The sequence below is a fragment of the Poecilia latipinna genome, unplaced genomic scaffold (assembly GCF_001443285.1).
Source record: "Poecilia latipinna isolate Pla-1442-1.1 unplaced genomic scaffold, P_latipinna-1.0 Scaffold901, whole genome shotgun sequence".
Lineage (NCBI taxonomy): Eukaryota > Metazoa > Chordata > Actinopteri > Cyprinodontiformes > Poeciliidae > Poecilia > Poecilia latipinna.
Genome location: NW_015113517.1, coordinates 16,279 through 35,806, shown reverse-complemented (window position 1 = coordinate 35,806; position 19,528 = coordinate 16,279). Strand labels below are relative to the sequence as shown.

The 19,528-nt window shown below is 37.7% G+C and overlaps 2 protein-coding genes across 2 annotated transcripts in view; both read left to right on the top strand.

Moving 5' to 3' along the window:
- The first annotated feature begins 1,533 nt into the window (after positions 1–1,533).
- Positions 1,534–8,509, top strand: moxd1l (monooxygenase, DBH-like 1, like). Its single transcript, XM_015048731.1, has 13 exons — positions 1,534–1,950; positions 2,046–2,192; positions 2,769–2,921; positions 3,234–3,317; positions 3,819–3,974; positions 4,394–4,496; positions 4,573–4,745; positions 5,394–5,482; positions 5,636–5,732; positions 5,833–5,892; positions 7,328–7,446; positions 7,562–7,625; positions 7,930–8,509. The coding sequence occupies exons 1-13, from the start codon at positions 1,681–1,683 to the stop codon at positions 8,086–8,088; spliced, it is 1,674 nt and encodes a 557-aa protein (XP_014904217.1). The 5' UTR covers positions 1,534–1,680; the 3' UTR covers positions 8,089–8,509.
- A 151-nt stretch (positions 8,510–8,660) lies between these two features.
- rps6kc1 (ribosomal protein S6 kinase polypeptide 1) overlaps positions 8,661–19,528 on the top strand; it is a 26,217-nt gene continuing 15,349 nt past the window's right edge. Inside the window, exons 1-12 of the mRNA XM_015048735.1 lie at positions 8,661–8,839; positions 10,373–10,408; positions 11,454–11,574; positions 12,067–12,182; positions 12,265–12,358; positions 12,436–12,489; positions 12,581–13,003; positions 13,300–13,424; positions 13,577–13,675; positions 15,507–15,554; positions 16,003–16,135; positions 17,462–19,099. Of these exons, the coding sequence (XP_014904221.1) occupies positions 8,738–8,839; positions 10,373–10,408; positions 11,454–11,574; positions 12,067–12,182; positions 12,265–12,358; positions 12,436–12,489; positions 12,581–13,003; positions 13,300–13,424; positions 13,577–13,675; positions 15,507–15,554; positions 16,003–16,135; positions 17,462–19,099 (2,989 nt within the window). The 5' untranslated portion in view covers positions 8,661–8,737. The remainder of the gene's footprint in view (positions 8,840–10,372; positions 10,409–11,453; positions 11,575–12,066; positions 12,183–12,264; positions 12,359–12,435; positions 12,490–12,580; positions 13,004–13,299; positions 13,425–13,576; positions 13,676–15,506; positions 15,555–16,002; positions 16,136–17,461; positions 19,100–19,528) is intronic.

Below are 19,528 nucleotides of genomic sequence, written 5' to 3'. Positions count from 1 at the left end.
GGTATTCCAGGTCCGATATAGTTCCCCACAGACTTGACTCTGAAATTAATTAAATTTAAAACATATATTTTAAAAGCTAAATATCTTTATTAAAAGTAAAAAATATATATAAAAATAAAAAATAAACTATATTTACTTAAACTTTAAAACACCCCTTTAGCCCTACTTCCTTACCTTCTTTTCAGTCAGTATTACAATAACAAAAGAAGACATATAATTGACGTGTATACGTTAAATACTAAAGACATAATTCTGGATAGAACACATTAATTCAAAATATATATATATATATATATATATATATATATATATATATATATATATATATATATATATATATATAGTAATTTAAAATATCATGCTCTTTTAAAAGATCTATGTGCTCTCCGAGCCTTACTTGTGATTGTCATGGTTGCTGTACTAATCTTCTTTGAGCCACTTATTTATCTGTACATGTTGCAGATAGTTGAACTGCAGCAGTTAGAGCTGTGACCTCACCCATGTTCATCTTGAGTCGTTTCTTATTCCAACGTCTCCCCCTGCTGGACTTAAATTGACATTACAATGCAAGACAATATTTATTTCTGGGCAATTGAGAAAAATTTCATATTTAACCATTTATTGTAGACACTTAATCTTCAAGTATGTGCGTGAGAAAGGTGACCTACAAACTTCAATGAGTTATCTCAGTTCTGGCATAACGAAGAGGCCAAAATTCCAACAAACTATTATCAGACACTAGTGGAAGGATGCTTATTACATTTGACCATAAGAATGCTCTTTCAAAGATAATTCTACCTAAAAATAAAGCTATGAATATAAATGTCTGAATTAAAAAAAAATATCAGTAAATATAAATATTTTTGGTGATTCTAATTGATCTTGTAATTTAAATATCTGGTTTCGACTTTATGTCCTTTAATGTAGTCTATCCACATTTTAAATAATTTTCTTCAAGGATCATCATCATCATTAGCGGTTCATGCAAAGTCCTTCTTTAAGTTACTTGGATCACTTTACTTCTTTTCCCTTAACTTATATGGTTTGTGAGTTTAATGTCAGTAACTAGACACCCTGCACTATTCACATTCCTACAAAATGAGGTTGTATTGACTTATATGAAGTGTTTGATATATGAGAACGTTTTGAGGAGGGAGAGAAATAGGAAAGCTTTCAGTTTTGCCGTCTCCTCATCGCTTCCTCGTATATCAAACACCTGAATCCATTTGAACTGCCAGCAGGAATTTCAGTAAAAACGAGTCATTAACAAATGGCGAAGAGCTGCTGCTGCGAATGGGTAACATTTAACCAGAAAATATAATCCACTGACCAAAAGAACAAGCACATCCTTGACACAGGGTGTTGATGTGAAATAATGAGACCTTTAACAAAGGTGCACAGAGTTTCAGTGCTCTGACATTACTCAGAAACATTCAAGTATGTGGCGATTTGAATCTAATTTGAATCTAATATAGAAAAATAAGCTTAAGCTTCAAAAGTTGCGGCTTGTTTTCTCGGGAATCCTACAGAGGGCGAATGCAAAATGACAAAGCACTTTCTGCCCGTATCACTTGAGCTCATCTAGCAGTGCAGGTGTGTCACTGAAAGGGGTAGGAGGGCTTTTGGCAGCTCCACAGCCATTGTGCTCAGTGTCTAGATTTCCAACCTCGGAGAGACATCATGTCTGCCCCGCTGTGCTTCGTCTCCATCTTACTGGCCTGGACGGCAGGAGCTTGGGCCACAGACTACAACCTGCCTTTCATGGAGTACCTGGACAAAGACACCTTGGTCCACCTGAAGTGGGGATTTGATCATTTGCAAGGAAACATAACATTCCAACTGATAGTCAACACCACAGGCTGGGTCGGCTTTGGTTTTAGTCCTCACGGAGGCATGGATGATGCAGACATTGTAATGGGGGGACTTGGATCTGATGGAAGCTATTTTGCAGTAAGCAGATACTTTAAATATTAGGTGTTGATATGACAGAAACCAGGAGTTATTGGTGCCTTCAATGTTTTTTTTTTTTTCCTTCTGTATTTTAGGATTATTATTCAGTAGGGGTGAAAATGCCTGAAATGGACAAGGAGCAGAGCTACACCCTGCTCTCCATGACTGAAAATAATGGACAAACAATAATGACCTTTCAAAGGCCAATAGAGACCTGTGATGAAAAAGACTTCCAGATCACTGTAAGGCAATTTATCCTGCACATTTACAGGCCAGCATGTCAAAATATTAAATGAGCTGTTGTATTCACTGAGCTTTCACAGCTACATCCTGCTGGTATGGTTTATTTCCAGGGTCAAATCATACTGCACTTCTATTCTAGACTTTGTTGCATTAACCATAACGGTGAAAAGAACATTTATCCTTTCTGTTGCACAATATGTTGCTCTGTCGATTCTCTATAACCTGTTTATTATATTCTAAGTTTGAGTGTACAGCTCAGGTTTCTCACATATCAGCTGTCTGTGTTAAGCTTACCTTACCCCTTACCTAGTCCAACTGCTTAAGAAGACAAAAGAAGCATAAAAAAAACGCCTCAAAAGATTTGAGGCAATAGAAAACTGTCTTTCTATTGAATATGTGAAATATAATACTGTTCCTGTGAGAGAAAGAACAGTTTTGTATGTTTTTTTTTCACCATACATGTTTCTGTAAGATAAACTTGTACGATGTTTCTGAAAAGTTTTTCTGTTCTTTTTTTGTTTTTTAATTTTTTTTTTGTTATTTTTTTTATTTTGTTGTAAAACCTCATCCAACAGGCTCAGTCCATCAAACTGATCTACGCGTACGGTACAACAGATGTCATCAAATACCACGGGAGCTTTAGAGGCACCAAGGAAACAAATCTTCTCAACTACAAGTCAAAGACCGTCCCGCTTGATGCCAGATATCTCAGTGTGAAGGTGGACAAAGTAAGTAAGAAAGACAGAAAATTGTGGAAGAAACTGACCAATACACAAATTAATAATTACATTCTATTTAAATGCAATTATAGAATTTCAGCGATAAAATTTTCAATAATACATCAGTAAACCCTAGCTTGTTTTGTTTTTTTTAACACATAGTATAAAAGAGAGAGAAAGAGAGATACAAATGGCTACTGATCACATGAGTTTACATGATACACTGTCAAGTGTACAAACTTTAATGGAACATGTGTAATTAAAATTTTATTTTATTGATTACAATAAAACAATGTGCTATTTTTTGTTTCTAATTTGCAGATCTCTGTCCCTCCCAACACAACCTACTATCACTGTAAAGTAATGAAGCTTGAAAACTTGCCCACAAAACATCATATTTATCAGGTAATGTCACTGTCTTTAAAGTAAATATCACATCAGTGTGATACATTTTAGGTATACCTAAAATGTACCACACTTTAGGTACATTTTAGTATCTAAAGTACTAAAATGTACCTTAATTGTATACAATTAAGTATACAATACTTAATACAATTAAGTATACATACAATACTTAATTGTATAAAATTAAGAATTGTATACAATTAAGTATTTTATGTTCATTTCTAAACTGAAATATTAGGTTTTGCTAATTTATGTAGGAATATCAGAATATATTGGGATCATACAAATCCACGCCACGGTGTTCATTTCTATAGGAAATGGTTCTGAAAACTACCTTTTTCACTTCACAGTTTGCTCTATCACATACAATCCTATTTGAATACATTGAAATTTGTTACTCTTTCAAAGCTGCAAAAAATTACTGGTGGCTTGTGCTGCTGTGATGTTAAAAACACTGTTTAATTTGAGTTAATCATTAGATAACTGTTTCTTACCTTTTAGATTGAGCCAGAGATTGAGCACCAGGAAGTCGTCCATCACATGTTGCTGTATCACTGTCCCTCTTTTGTGAAAGAACCATATGATAAACCGTGCTACATGGGTGACATGGGAGACACCTGCTTTGGAGTGGTGGCTTCATGGGCAGTAGGAGGAACAGTAAGGGAACATGACCTGTAGATATTCTCAGACAATCCTAAGACTATGAGTAACTCCTAGTGATGTCATTTTAGGAAATATCTTCGAATTTCTGGGGTTCAAAGATTTTTTTTTTCTAGAATTTTACCTTGATAAAATAAAGGTTATTCACAAAGCATCTTAGGAGCCTTGGCTCCTAATGTGAGAAAATGTTAAACGAAGGAAGGTTTATTTTAGTAAGCCTAAAAATGCCCTAAACAGGGAAGATGGTGGAGAGACAGACAAAAAGGATCCAAAAATAATTCTTTGACCCACAGATTCAGTTTATTTTTTGTTGTTTAGTACGTTTCTACCTTCTTGGTATATATTAATGCCAATCTGTCTAAATATTTTATTGAACAACCTGTATTCATTGCAAACATCTTTGTCTGAATTCTTAGGCATACGAGCTTCCTGAGAATACAGGTATTCCCATAGGAGGAACTGACAGTGACACATACTACAGGTTGGAAATCCATTACAATAACCCACAAAAGAAAGAAGGTAACATACTTTTGGAACAAAGGCTTTTTGTGTGCCATTTTAGGAGTCATTTATTTGTCTTCCTTTCGTTGCATAGGTATCATAGACAGCTCAGGACTGAGGCTTTACTACACGGACAAACTTCGACAGCATGACGTGGGCATTCTAACCACGGGAGTGTTCCCAGTGAGTCACATGGAGTATAACGTCCCTCCTAAAGCAGAAAAGTTCCACACGTATGGCATTTGCAACACGTCTTTGTTTTCACAGGTATGAAACTCTGTATGCAATAGATGAAACTGCAATTGCACTACTTATTCTACGCCTACTTTTGAAAGTATTTATGACCCTATAACCTTTTACATATTAATACAATATCATCAAAATAAAATAAAATAAAACACAGGTTTGCAATAAGAGCAACAAATAAAAACAATTAAAGAAAATAAAATATTAACTGAAACAGGAAGAATTGATCAGTGCTGATTACTGACCAACTATGCTTCAAGCTGCCACTTAAACGAGAAATAGGTGGAGTCGTCTCCTATGGTGACAGCCTGGTAATGTATTCCAGCAGCTATTCTTTAGCAAATAGATAATTATGTAAAAAGAAGAATTTTCTGATTTGAACCTCACAGTTCTGTTTATGTCATTTTCTTCTTTATTCACATCCTCCAAGGGAGGAGGGACCTTATCTATTGTTGACTTATAATTGAAACTGTTGTTTATCAATCATTTGAAGTTCTCAAAACTGGAAAAAACAAATCCCAAATTATGCAAATATGATATGACTGCCTGATAATAGAAATCATTGAATATTGTGGTTTTAACATAATAAATCGCAAAAAACAAAAAAACAAAACGTGACTACATTTGCAGGCACTGTGTGTTGATGCAAGTCTTTATTTCCACCCACAGCTTGTGGACCCCATACCCGACCTTCAAGTGTTTTCAGTGCTCTTGCACACTCACTTGGCTGGCAGGAAAGTCAGAGTGGGCCACTTCAGGTGAGAAAAACAAGATGAGTACTTGCTTCACGCCAGCCACCCACTCTTTAACCTGAGGCGTAACATCATACCAAAGAAAATACATTTGATCTCTAAAGCACAGAATGTTTGGTTTTCAAACATAACTTTATATTTTGTGGTTGATCTTTCTAGAAAAGGAAAGCAAATAGATTTCTTGGGAGTAAATGAAAACTATGACTTTGACATGCAAGAAATTGTCAATTTAGGAAACATCAAGACAATCAAACCGGTGAGCTTTATTAACTTCTTTCAGCCAAGAACATGTTTAGTAAAAGATTAAAACACTTTGGGCTCTCATAATGCTAAATTACTTGTTTCTTTCATTTCAGGGTGATGAGATCATTGTGGAGTGCGTCTACAATACCTTAAATCGCACTCAATCCACTATGGTGGGTCAGCCTTGTTGTATTAACAGATGTTTACAAAAAAATATAAATAAATAACAAAAAGAGAAATTGCTAATTCAAAGTCAGAAACCGAAACACATCAACATTGCTGCAAAATCCTTATTATTTACGTTGATCATTAAATAATCATGTCCTGTCAGATCTTTTAACCAAAGTGGAAATGTCTTTAAAAGACAACAACAACAACAACAACAACAAAAAAGCAAAAACAAAATAAGGACACATTCTAAAAATGTACAGAATGTGGTAAACTCCGGAAGGTAAAGACGACTGTTCTTAACATTCACCGTAAATGTAATTGGAGAAGAAACCCGAACTGTTGACTGTTATTAGATCCTACTCCTATGAGTAAAATTAGGAAGTACAGGTTCGTCTCAGGAAATCAGAATATCATCAAAGTTCTTTTATTTCACTAATTTGATTCAAAAAGTGGATGTAACATATAAATTAATTAAATACAGTGTCACATACTTTAAGTCGTTATTGCAGTTCATGTTGGTGAAACTTAGAACTAATATAAATTCATAATTCAGCTTCTCAAAAAAGTTGAAGATTTCTTACAACTTATGAATAATTTTTTTTTTTTACAAATCTTATGTTATGAACTTATTGTGGTCCCTACAATCAAATGGAAGACTGCTGAAATGTTGTCAGGTTTAATTGAAAATTAAGTGGAAGATAACCTTTTAGTGTGGACTGCATTTGTAATCAGTGCTTCAAGACTCCACACACATATCAAAGACACGGGCTACAACTCTGGAAGACAAGGAAGAATGGGCAGACAGAAAATCCAAACTGTCTGAAGTCCAATTTAAAGTTTAAACAGTCACTGAAGATCAGGAGAACAGTGTTAATCCACTGTGTTTTCTCAGCAAGGGCATTTTTTCCAAGTTATGCCCTACCTGCTGATAAACATCATGGAGACGCTGGTGTCATTTTCCAGCAGAACTTGCTGACATAAGCCCTGTAGAGAACCTTTGAAGTATTTCCAAAGGAAGAAATGAGAAACCAGACAAACTGTGAGGGTTGATTTGCTTTTGTGATGCACTGATGCTGCTATTCCTGCAAGAGAAACCTGAACAAGTGTGTGCACATACCATAAAGCACAGAGTTTTGAGTAGGCTTTCATTTCTGTCATAAACATTATCGTTTTGTTATTGGTCTTACAGAATATTTTTGATTTTCTGATAAACTCACTGAACACTTGTGATTTTTCATGCTGTCTGCTGTGAATCTAGTGCTTAGGATTTAAAGTGAAAGACTAAACTTTTTAAAGTTGTTTGTTGTGTTGCACCTATAATGGCATTATATAGTTGCATATTATAGTACCAGACAATTCCGACATATTTTTGGGAACATTAAGCAATGTGTTTTAAAAAAATAAGGAAACTTATATTTCATATTGTCAACCTTTCAGATGGGTTTGTCCACCTCTGACGAAATGTGTCTGGCTTTCCTGTTCTACTACCCAGCTATCAATATTACTTCATGCACCAGTCGCCCAAATACAACACTTCTATCCACCACAGCTGATCAGTAAGAACAATGGAATCAAACACTTGGCATTTTTGCTAAGCTTAATGATTTACAGTGTAAACATTTGTTGCAAAGTTATCTTTTTTTTTAATACAGCTTTAATTATTTCTGACAGAATCGCTGAGTATCAGAGCTTGGTGAATGCCCTGCCACAAGTTCAATACATCACTGATGCCAATGTAAGTTGACAGTGTTTCCTTTGGTAATTTATTTTACTTTTCATATTGAGCAATCATCAGTAAATAGGCCCAGTCTATTTATTAAAATGGTGTGGTTATACAATAATGATTTCAAATCGACTTTTGTTCAGTTGTAAGCAGCATGGATTTTCCCTTTGTCACGTCATTTTTAACATTTTGTTATACTGGCTACTTTTATTGGTAATGTAATATTTATAAAAGTCTACCGCATTATGTCACATATTTATTTTAAAATCACAGCCCGTAAAAAGATTTGTTTCAACTGCTTCTGTTACTATTGCAGAGCAAATCATCGCTTTACAGACATGGCACTGTCAGGAACGTAATGGAGACGCCAACTGCTACTTGCAAAAATACAAATATTGCAAGCAGACTCAGTACTTCCTGGATGGTGACAGCTGGAGGAATCATCCTTCTGCTCCTTTCCTTTGCTATATTGTAGCATGGCTGTATATGAAACAAATCCATATGCCAACTTAGGACAGTTAATATTGAATGAAATAGACAATTTTGAACTTAAATGATGCTTATGATCACTAGGTGTGTTAGCAAGTATAAGAGATTTTTATGAGCGGATCAATTTATATTTTTGTCATAAAGTACAATAGAGGCTCATTAGCTGCAATTTTAACTCTCTATATTAAAAAAGAAAAAAATGTGTCAGACAAAAAAATATTTTCATGGTAATAAAGCAATGAAATGTTGTAAATAGATTTTAGTTCCAGAAAATGTCACTCACACATTTACTTTTAATTCCTCTTCATTCCTTGCACTTTCACAGTAAATTGATCTATATATGTAGTTACAGCAGTCTGCATTCATAAATGTTTGTTTGACTTAAATAAAAAGGTTGATGCAAAACATAGATGTGTTGTATTCTTTTATTAATACTTGAAAGAATGAAGCTAAAACATTATATTCACTTAATTCATTTATTTATTGTATATAGCAATGCCTCCCCATTACTACACGTAGTACCATTGTTTTTCCTCAGGGAGGCGCTCTAGTTTAGACTTCACGCCAAATGTGATTACAGAATGAATGTGTACGGCTAGCCGGCTGATAGCTTCGGCAATGTTGTCACTATCAGAATGATATCACAGCGGGACAGAGGAGAACTCGCTCGGTTTTATACAGTGACAGATCCTACACGGCACCAGAAAGGCTACACTGTGTATAAAGTCACAGCCAGGGTAAGTAAACCGAAGGTGGCCTTTGTGACAGCTCGGGAAATGCTAAATGTTATTAGCTATCTTGCTAGCTTGAGCTGTGCTAGCAAAGGCAATGAGATGAAGATGTTATGCAGTGATAACAGCAATTTAAGCCGTCGAGGACGACTTTCCTATTGTAACAATTCATATTACCTTCCCAATTTCAATGCTTTAAGTATCGGGTAGCATTTCTGAGTGGCTACTAATTTTTAATAAAACAACATTTATTACGAATCATACTGCTACATATAAAATTTAAGACATTGTTGACACGGAGTGACTGACCTAACCTAAAGCTGGACAAAACAGTTGTGTTTTTGGTTGTCACAGTAATGTTTCCTAGTATATTTGCCTTAATAGAGATTAATTGAGACTCCTCAAGTAAATAGAATCACTTTCGCTTTCACCCACAGGAAGCACTATGCACCCTGTAATGAACATACGTGCTATATTTGATATGTGGTGAAATAATAACAAAAATATGGTTTCTCTAAATACCATATTAGTATAGGAATATAATATTTCTTAAATCATTGGCTGTTGTCCCATAACATGTATCTGGAGCTGTGTGTTTTTCACAAGAACAAGCTGACACAAAATAATAATCCTTGCTAAAGACAGCTGACTCACAAAAAAAAAGGAACAACAATTATAGACGTTCTAGTATAATTTGCTGTACTAGCAGGCAACTTTATGCAACATTATCATAAATAAGTTTGCACAATTATTTTTAGAACACCAAGAAAACGCAGAGAATGATTTATTGTAAAGTAAATCTTTTGAAACATGGATTTCAATTTCTTTCCTACTAAGAAGACACGTAATTTCCTACTAAATTATTTTTAAAATGTGCAATTCCTGTTGAGTTTAAATAAGGTCACATGTTAAACAATGGTGAGAAGACATATTAAAATGAACACGCCTGTACATTTGTTGTTCTCATTCTCTCTAGGCTTACCACATAAGTTACCATGGCAATAACATCCCATCATGAAGTGAAGCACTTCTGTGAAACTAAAGCCTGCTGCTGAACTGGATTTTACCCCATTAAGCTACTAAATCCGACTTTAAGACCCCAAAATTTTAATTGCTCCTGAAATGCCAAAGTATTTTCTTGTTTAAAAGAATGTTGTCATTGTTTTTTTTTTCTTCACATTTTTCTTTTTGTTACTTCTGACTTGTTAAGCCGAAAGTATCTCTGAAATATTGAAAGCTACCCTTTCAATAATGAAATATAAGAGTTATTTCATTATTCTTTCAAGCACCAGAGCTCAGCAATAGTTTTAGTAACAGCTGACAGAGGAGTTGAGTTTGTTTGTCTCCCCCTAGCTGCCATGTTGCTTATCAAGATTTTGGAGATGTCCCGTTCTAACACACAAGCCTTTCGTCATGGGCTTCATAATGAAGTCATTGTGACACTGTGGGCTGTCTGCCCCGCTTGTCCTCGCAACTGCCCGTCTAGAAAGTCTCTATCATGATAAAAATCCCTAATTCTGCTTTTTCTTCTCGTTACAGTTAATCTCTCGGAAGAATCCAGAAGATGTCCAAGAGGTAAACACTTAAATTTTTTGTATTTCTTTTCCCAAAAAAAAAAAAACAATTAAATTACAGATTTTTTTCTGTAATATTCTGCCGCTGTTTATATTTACGATAGCATTTATTTGTATCTATTAAAAAAAAAATCCAAGTTATGAAAACCATTCAGGGACTAGGTGAAAATAAGCTTTCTTTTGCTGTTCTTTCAGTTTTTGTTTTACTTTAAAAACAAGATTTTACCATCTAAAGCTACATTGTTTATGTTACAATAGTTTTATGTAACATTTTGGGCCTTTTGTAAAGAATGTTTTTGCAATTTGTTTTTTCTTTTGCATCTTTCTAAGTATTGCAAGTCAACAAAAGAAACATTCAGTTCACACTCATGACTACACAGCTTTCTGTCTCATGTCAGCAAAGCTTCATCTCCCCACTTTATTGTGTGTCCATTAATGTGCATTAAAAGCACAAGCATCCATTTAAAACGGAGAGGAATTCAGCGTTGTCTGGGCCCAGAGCTAATTCAGGAAGCATGATGTCAATTACATCTGTTTCCTTGAGACTAAGTTTTGCCTCGAAGCGCTACATTCCTCAGTAACCGAGACGTCCTTCAGGCCAGCACTGGTGATCTGCTTAGTTTACCTAGTTTACCTTTGAACCAACGAAACGTGTGAGATTTTTGAAAGCCAAAATTTCATTTCAACATGAGATTACTGTGTTTTGTTGTGTGGAACGTCTTTATCTGGTGATGTAGCTTGAATTTAAAGGTTTATTAAAAAAAAAAAAAAAAATGAATAAAGACATTTAAGTTGTAAGATAAGCCAGATTTGCTAATGTGTTTGGAGTGGTTGCTTAAATTCTTTACGAAATGGCAAATGTATGTAAACTGATGTTAGCAACTCATAATTTGTATTCAAACAATTCAGACATGATAAAATTGCGTTCATGCACGACTTTTATTTAATCATTAAACTGGTACTTTTAAACATAGTAATATTGATTGGTTCTCTTTAGTTGGCTTCCTCTCCATCTCCAGCAACGCTCTCTGTTTCTCTTGCCACAGATAATAGTATGGAAGAGATACAGTGATTTCCGGAAGCTACATCAGAACCTCTGGCAGCTGTACAGGAATGTATGTAGCCATTCTGAGCTATTTCCTCCCTTCGCTAAAGCCAAAGTATTCGGTAAGATACTCACCATTTTTACCTATTTACATCAGATGTTGACTTGTAATTATAAAACTGTCATAAACAACACGGTTAAAATGTTATATTTTTGAAAACACAACCAATTAACTGGAATGCCTTCAACATACACTTGAATGTCTTTTTTCTTTTATTAATGGGCTTTAGTTGTCTTTGAAAAGGAAATGAAACAATTCAGTTTCATAGTTTGTTGTTGCTGTAACTTGCTGTAATGTATTTTGAGGGATTAAAGAAAAAGGGGATAAAGGAAAATGGACAGTACACTTTTCAGAATTTTATTTGTTAAATATATTTTTTTTAAGAGCATGTAATTCTTTCCTTTCACTGTACTGTGAACTACTTTGTCTTTGTGTTGTGTAAAATTTGAATCAGATGGACATTTGTTTGTGATTGTACATGTGAAAAAGCTGCAATGTTATGAATGCATAATGTCTGAAAAAGGTGTTTTTAAGTGTTTTTGCGCTTATTAAGGTCGATTCGATGAGTCAGTGATTGAGGAAAGAAGACAGTGCTCTGAGGATCTCCTGCAGTTTTCTGCAAACATCCCCGCTCTGTACAGTAGTCAACACATTCAAGATTTCTTCAAGGTATTTGACAGTTTATGCAGAAATAAGTATTAGACCAAATAGTTGAGCTTTATGTATTCATTTACAATTTTTTTTCTCCTAGGGTGGAGAGATCCACGACGGCTCAGATCTCATTGGACCAGCTGAGCCTTTCTCTGACTTCCTGGCTGATAGTTTATCAGACTGTAGTTCTGATGGTAAGCGTACACATAAAACTCTTCCAAAATGTTTCTCTTTCTGTTGTATAAAATCTTATCAGTCATGCTTTTTTCAGTACAAAGAGACATCAGTGGTGCAGAGGAGTTGACTGTCACATCTGAGTATGGGGGTAAATTCAGCAGATTTTTTTTTTGGAAACATGCTGCCCTATTATTTGTTAAACATTGTTTCACTAACTTATTTTGTATCTTGTCTTTCAGGCCCTCCTAGTGACAGCGACCTGACCTCCCTGGCAGTGGATACAGACTCTCTGGCTGAGTTGGATGATGGCATGGCCTCAGGTAGCACCTCCCCAAACCAGCCACAGGGGGAAGCCACCAACATCAGTAGTAGCTGCAGTCCTCGTTTGCCCTCGCTGCGTGAACGCCGTACCCTGTCCCCTGCCCCCGTCCCCGCCTCGTCAGCCCCTAACCCAGAGGTCAGCTGCCCAAATCGAACACCACTCTTCTCCCGCAGTCTAAGGAAAACCAGCGGCGTCAACGCTACGGACGTAAAGTCGGACTACCTCGACAAAGCCAGTGAACTGATCGGTTTTGCTGTACAAAAGGAAAGTGAGCAGGACTACCAGGCAGCGTTTTTATACTACCGCAGTGGGGTTGACTTGCTGCTTCAAGGAGTACAAGGTCAGAGACTTCAGAAACATTTATCTACAGGAAGTAGACTTGAGAGCTGTAGCAGTTTCAGTAATGACCTTTAATGTGCCAGATATTCAGTTTAAATTTTAACGTGGTCCTTTGCTGTTCTTCTACGGTTTCTAAAAGTTGCTCAGTTTCTTTTGACATTTGCTTTTAAATGTCTCTCTCTTTGGTGTAGACACAAACACAAGGTGCACTACCTCAGAGTAAAGGATTTTCTCACTGACTTTGTCTTTGCCATAAAAATCCTACTAATTGAAATATTTTCAATTACCTCTCTTCAGGTGAACCAAGTGCCTCACGACGAGAGGCGGTGAAGAAGAAAACTGCTGAGTATCTGATGCGTGCAGAGCAGATTTCAGGTCTACATCTGAGAAGCAATATGGGTCAGGGATCAACACAGACTGTGGTGAGTGGTCACTTCTCTGCTTGGTTCATAAAGGTTTTTTTTTTTTTTCCTTTAATAAATGCTGTTAAACACATAACTTATATCCTATTTCTTTTCATTTGTTAGAATTTAAACATTGTGACTAAAATGTTGCTGTTTTTTGTTTTGCCAAGGCCTTTGGAGCTCAATGCTGTTCTTCTTCAAGCAGAGGAGGGCAGCAGAGTCCGTCTGATGAGCTGATAGCTTACAGGGTGATAGGTGTCATTAACAAGGTAAGCTTACAAGATCTGTAACCTGCATAAACTCATTTCGATTTGTTTTGATGTTCTTTAATTCCAAAATGTAATCATGAAGTGAGCCTCATATGTCTTTTATAAGGTCAAGTTCCTCTGCTTAGGAAATAAATCTGTCTTTGAACGCAGCATGATTTAAGGTTAGATTTGTTTTAAAATGACAACAGTCAGGTCGAGCTAGCGGTCATTTGTTTCATCATAACCCCTGACCAAGAATGCGGATGGTATCCATCTTCAGACTTCTCCTCCTTGTGTCCTACCCCATATTCTCCCATCTCTTTTATCTGAGGCAGTAAAATGTAATAGATTTACTAGATGTATGGCAAGGGCTGAGTGTGTGTATGTTTAGCGTCAGTTATGACTACCACAAGGTCAGTTTGGGTAGTTGGTCCTCTCAAACAGCTGCCGGCGAAGCAACTTCACCACTCAGCCATGAAATGACTTGGCACGGAGCTCGGAGAATGACACACAACATTGAATCGATGATGCTCAGCCTGTGTATACACACACACACACACACACAGAACCCGAAGGAAAACATTGACACTGCACCAACACGTGTTATATCGCACAGTATTTCAGAAACTTGCTCAAGTGCAATGCAAAAACAATTTACGCATTATAGACCTGGTCTCCTCCTCTTTCTACATCCTCTGTTTTTATTTTAAATGAGGACAGAGGGGACAGATGGCAGGAGCTCCTCACCCTGCTGCCCCTCCCTCACCCTTTCTCTCCATCTCCCCCCCCCTCTCTTCCCTGATGTTTATTTCTTAATTATATTAGCACCCTGGCTAGCACTGCCACTCTGTTTACTCACAGCTCCATTCATATCCATTTAGCCCGCACCTGTTTGGTCCCAGTCAGGGTCGCCTGGCGAGAACAACACACACACACACACACACCGGGTCAGACACATATGCTCAAGCTCTCCCCTGAGATGGCTGGAGACCAGAGCAGCAATGGAGATGTTAGGGAGGAAAGCAGGGATCATGGAGTGAGAAAATGAAGATGTTTTGAGAAAAATGTTTAGGACTGAAAGGGAAGGAGAATGATAAATGATTAGATTCTTTAGGATAAGGTGTACATTTCTTGATGATATAGTGAGGACATTTTTATTACTTTCCACATGTAGAAAAGTATATTTTTTCATGTTTTTTGTCTAAAAGTTGTAAATATCTACACATCCATGCATACGTTGACAGATACATAAATTCATACATTTGTTTGATCATTTCACCATCTAACCATTTGTTTTTATCCAATCAGTAATTTTTTTTCATATTCCACATTTAAATCCTGGTAGCTTATAAGTATGTGAGTTTGACAGGGAGAATTGGTATGAAATACTGATTGGCGAGATGTATTATTTTATGGAATAAAAGTAAGTGTCAATTAAAATGTACAAATGCACCACAAACTTTTTGGCACTTCAACGATGACTTTCTACAACCAGAGCCCTGCGAACATAAACACAGCTCTCAACATAAAGTATGTGCAGCACACATGGTGACTGATTCAGTCATATTGCTCTCATGGGGCCAGTAGTGGGAACCACAGTTTGTTTTTTTAGTTCGCAAATATCATCAATTTAAGACCTATTAAACCTTTTTGTTATCCTCATAAAATACACTTCTTCTCAGCATATTGATGACAGTAAGCAACACAGTAGTTGATGTTTTTATAACCCTTCATTGTCTTTGCCCATTCCTGTCATTTTAAAACAGGAATGTAACTTTAAAGTGATTTTTAGTCTACGTTATTTTTTAAAATTTGTTTTCAAGTAGTAAGTAAAGCTGTTTTTTCGCTGCAGGTTCTTCTGGTCATTGACAAGAGGACACAGGAGACATTCATCCTCAAAGTTGGTATCATTCCTGTGCTAGTGGGTGTTTGTGAATGTTTTTTCTGCATTCTCGTTGTCCTGGCCATGAGTGTGAAGTGTGCCAGAAGCCCCTGTGTGTGACCGGTGTAATTGATTCTAATGGGCCTGTCTCTGTCAGCCCCTCTGCTCTCAGGTGTGAGACATGCGCCAGATGCTAACGCACAAATGACTACACACGCACACACATACAGGCGAAACCCACACATTTTCTCACAGAGCCAACCTAATGCGTGGTGCTCTTTTAAATCAGATGCCGCATATAGCTTGATGAATCCAACGACTTTGGGTTGCCCTGGGGCGCAGACGACACTTTGTTAATGGAAGGTTTCTCCTTAGCCAGTTTCTAATTTTTTACTGAAACCCAACAGCAAACGAAATCCTTCCGTTCCTCGTCTGATCTTGTTGTGCAACACATGTTCTGTTGTAGGGACTGAGGAAAAGCAGTGACTGTGGGCAGGCTAAGAAGACTATTATGCCGCTCTCCGTGCCCCACATGGTGCAGCTGAGAAAGTTCATCATCTCTGAAGACACTGTTTTCCTTCTGCTGCACTACGCTGAAGGTGAGACATAACCGTTCTACTTATAGGCTTAATCTTCTCAGGTTCTTGTTATTTCCCTTGCTCATCAGATCTCCTACCCTCTCTGTGCCCTTGTTTCACACGGATGTTTTATTGAGATGGGTGTGTGTCACAGGTCATTATTCTGAATACCAGGTGGTGCCGTGCTTCATTACCTATCGCAACACCTGGGCCTCCTTACAACCTACTTACTCTAGGATGTGGATGTACGCTGTGTGAATACAGGGAAATACAGTCACATTTTTTAACACCCTCATAACCCTTTTAACCTGGTGTACTCCATAGTTACATTTTGCTAACATTAGTAGTACATACTGACCCTCATGCAAAGTTGGTCACCAGTTTTGTTATTCAGTATTCTTTTCCGCTGCAAGATCCTGATGAGAAGAGACAGACAATGACCTATGTGACATTAGACCCGACAACATGCGGATGGATTTACTTCTGAAAGCATCGAACTGCCCTGACATTATCATCATGACTCTGAACTCCATGTTCTTTTCAGCCACGCACAACAGATGCTGATTCCATCTGTCATAGCTTGACCACCAACCCCTGAAAAGTTATGTCTGTCCCTTTACACCCACCCACCACAGATACTTTATGGAAGGACCCCTGTAATTATCTCTCAAAACTGCTTGGTGCTTCCATTGGCAACTCTTATATAGGAGGCATAGTGAAGCTTTGTTTGGGATAATGATCAAAATTTCAGAGCAAAGAATTTGTTTACCTTGAACCAATGATTCTCAGACAGTGAATTCCCATCACCTTTTAGGAATTAATGCATTATATTGTAAAAATGTTTAATATTCACTTCCTCAGGTTCTTTCTTTTCCTTCCTTTCTTTTATGATTTGTCCTTCATATCAGAAGGACCAATAACTCTGGAAAGTTGAGTCAAGAAATGAATAGGATTTTTGAAATCCCTGGGAATTTTATGAATTTTGTAGATATTTAAGATGTGAACTTCTGTTTAGTCTTCAGATTTTCTGTTTTACAGAAATTAATGTCAGTCTGACCAAATAGCCATCTTTCTTTCAATATTTCGCGAAGGATTCTCACATTTTGAAACCTTCAAAACTATTATTGCAAATAAGCAGTTCTTCTCAGCAGAATTTATGGCAGGAACGTTTTCTTAAGAAAGGCATATAATGATTTGAGCTTTTCAGAAATAGAAAAAAAAATAGACTTAAACGTTTTCCTCGAAGTTTTGATTTAGTGGAGACCAAAACCTGTCTTCTTTGTTCTTCTTCCCTCGTGTGTAGTCCTTGTTTCTTTAATTTTAACTGTGTTCTTCTTTTCTCTTCAGGTGGGAAGCTGTGGTCTCACATCGGAAAGTACCTTCGTAATTCCAGCCCAGAGGAGAGCTTTGACATTCCTTTCATCCAGAAGAGCCACACAACGGCTGTACATTCTCCACACCACATAATACCACAGCTGGATGCAGGTTCTGCTAGTTGTGATTCGGAGCCATATGCTGGTTCACATCTTGCTTTAGGCCTTCAGAAAGAAGGGGAAATCCCTTTCATGTCTCCTGTTAAAAGTGCCGTCCCTGCAGGGCTCCGGGACCAAATTGGAGCTCAGACTGACTCTGGTGCGACTTCTGAGGAGGAGTGCACAAACAGTTATTTGACTCTTTGCAATGAGTACGAACAAGAAAAAGTAGAACCAGATGCACTAGAAGAGGAGGTTGATGAGAGGAGCGAGCAGGAAATGCTTTCTTTGGAGGTGCCTAATGCAACAGCAACAGCGTCTTCATACAGCCGTTCGCTGCTCAGCAATGACAGCCTTTCTTCCCCAGGAGGCTCTCAGGAGCTCGGCTTCTTCAGTGAGTTTTCTGATAAGAGCGGCCAAACCCTTGAAACTGACCAGACCCGCAGTGAAGGACATGATCACAGTGAAGTTTTCAGTCCTTTACGATCTCCCACAGAGCCTCTCTCTTTGGATCAGTCCAAACACACACCGATGGAATTTTTCCGCATTGACAGCAAAGACAGCGCTAGCGAGGTCACTGGCCTCGATTTGGGGGAGCACTGGCATTCTCAGAAGCAGCCGCCTCAGTTTTCTACGTCTGACCTAGGTTCAGAGGTCACCGAGGAGCTACCAGAGCTGGCTCGGGAAGTAAAGGGCCCAAGCTTGGAGTTGTGGGGGTTGGACAGTAGCGATAAGGGGTTTAATGAGTCAGTGCCTGTCATCTCCTTTAAGGAGGCAGTAGTCGAAGATGAGGGTCATCCACCAGACTTGTTGGTCAATCTTCCTGTAATAAGTGGGACTGCAGACTTTACACAGGAGGAATCAGAACCTTCAGGGGTGTGTTTGGGCCTTGAAGTTGCAGCCACTTCTCAAAAGTGCATCCAGCCTGATGTCTTGCAGCTACATAGCCAGCATGAGGACCTGGAGGAGCAGCACCTAGAACAAGAACTTTCATCTTTCTCTACAGCCTCTGCAACTTGTGACAATAGTCTTGCATGTACTTCTCTATGGGACGACAGCCTGGCATTTGGACTTGAGGCATGTGACAAAGCCTTTGACCAAGACGACAGTCAAAGCAGTGATCACCACCTAGAAACAGGGGTTTTAAGTGAGAAACCTCAACCTAGTATGGCAGGAAACACAGACTCTGCTCCAGTCCTCAGTGACACCACCACAACCTCTATCTCAGCTATGAACGGTACTCAGGCTTGCACAGTCATTGAGAGTTTATTAGATCTTGATGGTGAATCATCAGGAGTCAATAAAGCCACAGGTGGCAGCGACTTTGATAAAGAAGTGTCACGGCTGTTTGCAGAGTTAGACGAGCTGTCGTTGGCTGCCACCCAAGCTCATATCCCAGAGGAGTTTGTGCGATGTTGGGCAGTAGAGATTGTTACGGCCTTGGACTGTCTGCATCAAGAGGGCATCATCTGCCGGGACTTGAATCCCAATAACATCCTGCTTGACCATCAAGGTTAGATATATTGGTTATTGATTCACTGTTCTCTTAGAGACTTTTCAAGCTCTCTTTTTTATTTGTGCTTACGGTTTTATCAGTGTAACTTGAGATTACTTGATTAACTGACAGTACAGTAAAATTAAAAGTATATCTAGTATCTGTATTCTATTAGAGGCATGCTGGTAAGTTACTGAAGACCCGTGCTTTGCAGAAATATTCACATTTTGTCTGTTTACAGCCACAAACTTAAATGACTTGATTTAGATTTGATATGATAGATAAACACAAAGCAGTACTTATGAAGTAGTAGGGAAATGATCTTGATTGGCTGTAATTGTATGGCTGGTTGTGGTTTCACATCAGAATAGCTGACTGATCAGGCTGTAAGGTGTTCATTGTGTTCATCAGAGAAACGGCCTGTCGAGAAACTTTCTGTGATGGCTT